The sequence below is a fragment of the Cornus florida genome, unplaced genomic scaffold (assembly GCF_030987335.1).
Source record: "Cornus florida cultivar Cherokee Brave unplaced genomic scaffold, ASM3098733v1 CherokeeBrave_3.0.0_Hap2_Chr01, whole genome shotgun sequence".
NCBI lineage: Eukaryota > Viridiplantae > Streptophyta > Magnoliopsida > Cornales > Cornaceae > Cornus > Cornus florida.
In genome coordinates this window covers 31,584,888-31,589,601 of record NW_026775571.1, presented here as the reverse complement: position 1 = coordinate 31,589,601, position 4,714 = coordinate 31,584,888, and the positions used below count along the sequence as shown (strand labels likewise).

The following is a 4,714-nucleotide window of genomic DNA, read 5'->3' as shown; positions in this document are numbered from 1 at the left end:
TTTGCACGTTTAATAATAATATATGAATATATTTAATGGAGAATATTTCATCAAATTAGTATGAATTTTTTTTCATATTTTATTTTAACAAGGAAAATATATCGTATAATTTAATACGAAAGGATATTATTGTTATTTAATGAAAAATAGGAAAGACAAGAGGACATTTTACAACTAAATGTGATAGTTTAGGGAGTTTTATGCACAAAACATAGTTTAGAGGATTATTTACAAATTTAAACATAGTTGAAGGTTTTTTTTGCAATTTACCTATCTCTCTCTCTCTCTCTCTCTCTCTCTCTCTCGAGTATCTAACCCTAAAAATATACACGTTTTCATTCGGAAGGGTAAACACAAGGAGGCTATTGTTCTCAGCCGCCCTAGATCCTCCGCTTGGCCAACTCCTTGGATCTCTTCCACTAATTCCTTCCATCTCTGTCGTATTTCGACAAGCGAGACGCAGGTAGATATATATAGTATCTAACCCTAAAAATATACACTTTTTCATTCGGAAGGGTAAACACAAGGAGGCTATTGTCCTCAGCCGCCGTAGATCCTCCCCTTGGCCAACTCCTTCGATCTGAAGCTCTTCCACTAATTCCTTCCATCTCTGTCGTATTTCGACAAGCAACGAGACACAGGTTGCTACTCTCTCTCTAGATTTTTTATGTCATATATTATTGCTATCAAAATCTGTCTTCCCTAATTCGTTCTTCTCCTCGGCGTTTATTTCCAATTTTTGGGTAGCGTAAATTGTGGATCGAGCTCATCAATTTTTATTATATATGGTGTATTTATTTTCTTTATTTTGGAATTTTCTTTTCCCATTCTGACAAGGAGTCTCATAAATTGGGCTATTTTGTTATTCCCATCCACAGAAATTGGGGTGGAAGTATTTTCCTTTCCATTCATTCGGATCTCATCGTGGGAAGGAGAAGGATATTGGAGGTGCAAAGGTTACTTACATCATCTCCATCCATCTCTATTTTTTACTGGATATGATGTATCGGCTACACACATATTGGTGGTTCAGCAGAGTTGATCTTAATCTTGATTCTCCACCGGCTAATTCGTTTGGCCTAATGGCACACGTTGACAGAAAAGATTTCAACCATGCCTTAGTCTCAGAAAAAAGTGTTGAATTGAGTAAAACAAAACACCCAATTTCGACCACTGTGTTGTTGTCTGATGACGAAGCATACTCATGCTTCTCTCAATTCCTCTCTACTGTCGGAATTACCCTCGATCGTGACCATATATTTCATAGCATTCTCTCTGATTGTCGAGCCATAACTACTAGCGAACCCTTCTCTAGATCCCACACCAGTACGGAGGTAATCACCCGCAATCGTGACCAGCTCTCGGACACAACTGACGATTTATTTAGTAGGATTCTCTCTGGTGACATAGAACAAGTCACTTGTTCTAGCACCACTAGCACACCTTTTTTTTTCATAGACATGATGGTTACGTATTTTCCGTGGCCGTGGCCGTGGGATAGGGAGGTGGACGAGGACGTGGACGAAGACCATGATGGGTTGAAGACCGTACCATGGATAGGAGGTTACATTGATAAATGTATAATTTGTTTCGTCAAGTTTCGAGTTGGTTCTGAAGTCACTCGCATGCCCTGTGATCATGTCTACCATGAAGATTGCATTGTTCATTGGCTGGAGATCAGTAACTTTTGTCCGATTTGTTGCTTCAAGATGCCAACAGCTGAATGATTTGAATTAGAATTGTTTTTTTTTTTTTTTTTTGCATCCATGGTAATCAGGGCGGAACTAGGATTTCAAAGAAAGATGGCGAAAGATAAGAAAATTTGAAGATTCACACAATAATTTGTCTTTGATTCACATAACTCACTGTTTTTCATTGTTGAGCAATTTTTTTTTATCAAATGTGTATATTTATGTATTGTTTTGGTCCATCTAGATTGAAATTTGAAAATTGTAGGTGTGTTTGTAAATTGTATGTCAAAAAAAAAAAAAATTAACTTTTGCTTTGTGGGTTTGTGATTCAGAGACTCTGTTTCTGTTTAATAACACGGTTACCGCAATCAATAAACATTGTGATCTTCTATAATCATCTATGTTGTGTTTGGGTGCACCAAACAGGACTTTGAAATTGGAATTGTAAAAAATATATATATTATTATTTTTTCTGTGTTAATTTCGGTGGATCTCTATGGGTTTGTGTATTAATCTCCATTAATCGTCATCAATTTGGCTTGGGGTTTTTGGTTTCAAACTTTCACTGCATATAATCTGAATTTCTCTCTCTATTTCATCTATATATTAAATGAATTTCTCTCTCTATTTTTCTGCTTTGATCTATTTATATATATATATATGAAAGTATTTGAGTGGTTGGAATATTATTTTATTATAACTACACCGTCTACACACAACATAAGTTTCAATTCTCCCCAAAAAAAAAAAAAAAAATTCCAAATTTAAAGTAACTGAAACCCTAGATCAAAGTATGCAAATCTATATATATATATTTGAAAGATAGATTTAATATGCACAATTTCATATACAAATTCATATATATATAAATGTATATAGATGTATCTATAATCTAAATTTGAGCACTTACAAGATGATTTTCGGATTTTTCCATTATAATCTGACAATTCTGACTCTTCAAGTCTTCAATCTTTTGGTCCAACTCCGAAAGTTCTTGTAAAGGACTCACTGAAGTGGGTGATTCATGGGATTTAGGGTTTCAGTATTCAAACCCTTGTATGATTTGTATCAGTTTGTGTATTCGTGTATGCGGTAAGCCTCAGCGCTGAATAGTTAGGGTTTGCTGGGCTAGTGGGCTTGGCCATTATCATGGATTGGGAAACTTGGGCTGGGCTATAGCTGTAGGAAATAGTAGTAGTAGTAAATTTTTTTTTTTTTTTGGACCTGTGCTACAACCCAGGTTAGCCCACAGGTGGCTCCGCCCTTAATTGTAATGGCACTATAAATGTAATGACATTTTTTATAACATATATAAATCGTTTTGTTTTTATCAGTTCATGTAATATGTTGTTAATTTTTTGTTCTTTGATTTACTATTCTGTGTACAGCTTCAATTCATATAATATGTTATTAATTTTTTGTTCTTTGATTTACTATTTATTCAGTAAAGAAACAAATTGGCACAGAAATATTAAGTCTCGCTTGATTTTCTTAAAATTTAAAAAACTATTTGATTGTGTCTCATATTTCACACCATTGAATTTTGTACCTAGTTTATATGCTATATACAGACATTATATTCTAAATCTTAAGTGAAAAAAATTGTTATTGTGTCTCTTATTTCACACCAAAGGAAGAAAAAAAAAAGAGTTAAATAAAATTATAGTATTAAATATAATTCTTTACCAAAATATGATGCACTAGAGTTTAAACATGGGAAAACCAATAGTCCACTTGTACAAATATTAATTTACAAGTGTTCATTCTTAATTTATTCAGTAAAGAAACAAATTGGCATACAAAGCTCTTTATATGTGTGTGTGTGTGTGTTTTCTACTTATATATACAACGTATTTTTATGACGTGTTTTCTACTAATATATACAATGCATTTTTATGACGCATTTTTATGACTTGAAATTTCATGAACGGACGTAATCACCCTTTCGGACACAACTGACGATATATTTAGTAGTATTCTCTCTGGTGACATAGACACTTGTTCTAGCACCATCCGGAGAATGGGGATGGGGATGGGGATGGGGATGGGGAGAAGACCGTACCATGGATAAAAGGTTACATGGATCAATGTATAATTTGTTTCGTCAAGTTTCGAGCTGGTTCTGAAGTCACTCGCATGCCCTGTGATCATGTCTACCATGAAGATTGCATTGTTCATTGGCTGGAGATTGGTAACTTTTGTCCGATTTGTTGCTTCAAGATGCCAACAGCTGAATGATTTGAATTAGAATTGTTTTTTTCATCCATTGTAATGGCACTGTCAATGTAATGACATTTTTTATAACATAGATAAATTGTTTTGTTTTTATCAATTCATGTAATATGTTAATATTTTGTTCTTGATTTACTATTATGTCGTACAGCGTCGGTTCAGTCTTAATTTATTCGGTAAAGAAACAAATTGGCATAGAAATATTAAGCCTTGCTTGGTTTTCTTCTCTTAAAATTGTTTTCAAGAATAGAGAATGTGAACAGGTAAAATTACAAAACAGTTTTTGAAAAACAAAAATTAAAAAAATTATTTTGTTGTCTAAAAATAATTTTATGAATTTAGAACAATTTTTTTAGAAAAAAATTGTTATTGTGTCTCATATTTCACACCATTGAATTTTGCACTAGTTTATATGCTATATACATACATATATTTTAAATCTTAAGTGATTATGTCATTACTATTTAAAAATAAATAAATAAATAAATAAAAAGAAGAAGGAAGAAAAAAAAAAGAGTTAAATAAAATTATAGTATTAAATATAATTCTTTACAAAATATGATGCACTAGAGTCTAAACATGGGAAAACCAATAATAGTCCACTTGTACAAATATTAATTACAAGTGTTCATTCTTAATTTATTCAGTAAAGAAACAAATTGGCATACAAAGCTCTTTCTATGTGTGTGTGTGTGTGTTTTCTACTTATATATACAACGCATTTTTATGACTTGAAATTTCATGAACTTTCAGTCTCCAACCCTCTGAGGCATTTCAGATTTTCAAAGGGG

The 4,714-nt window shown here is 32.7% G+C and overlaps 1 protein-coding gene across 1 annotated transcript; it reads left to right on the top strand.

The window, feature by feature from the left end:
* Positions 1-326: 326 nt before the first annotated feature.
* On the top strand, positions 327-1,742 carry LOC132294367 (uncharacterized). Its single transcript, XM_059792194.1, has 2 exons — positions 327-641; positions 879-1,742. The coding sequence occupies exon 2, from the start codon at positions 999-1,001 to the stop codon at positions 1,725-1,727; it is 729 nt and encodes a 242-aa protein (XP_059648177.1). The 5' UTR covers positions 327-641; positions 879-998; the 3' UTR covers positions 1,728-1,742.
* The last annotated feature ends 2,972 nt before the right edge of the window (positions 1,743-4,714 follow it).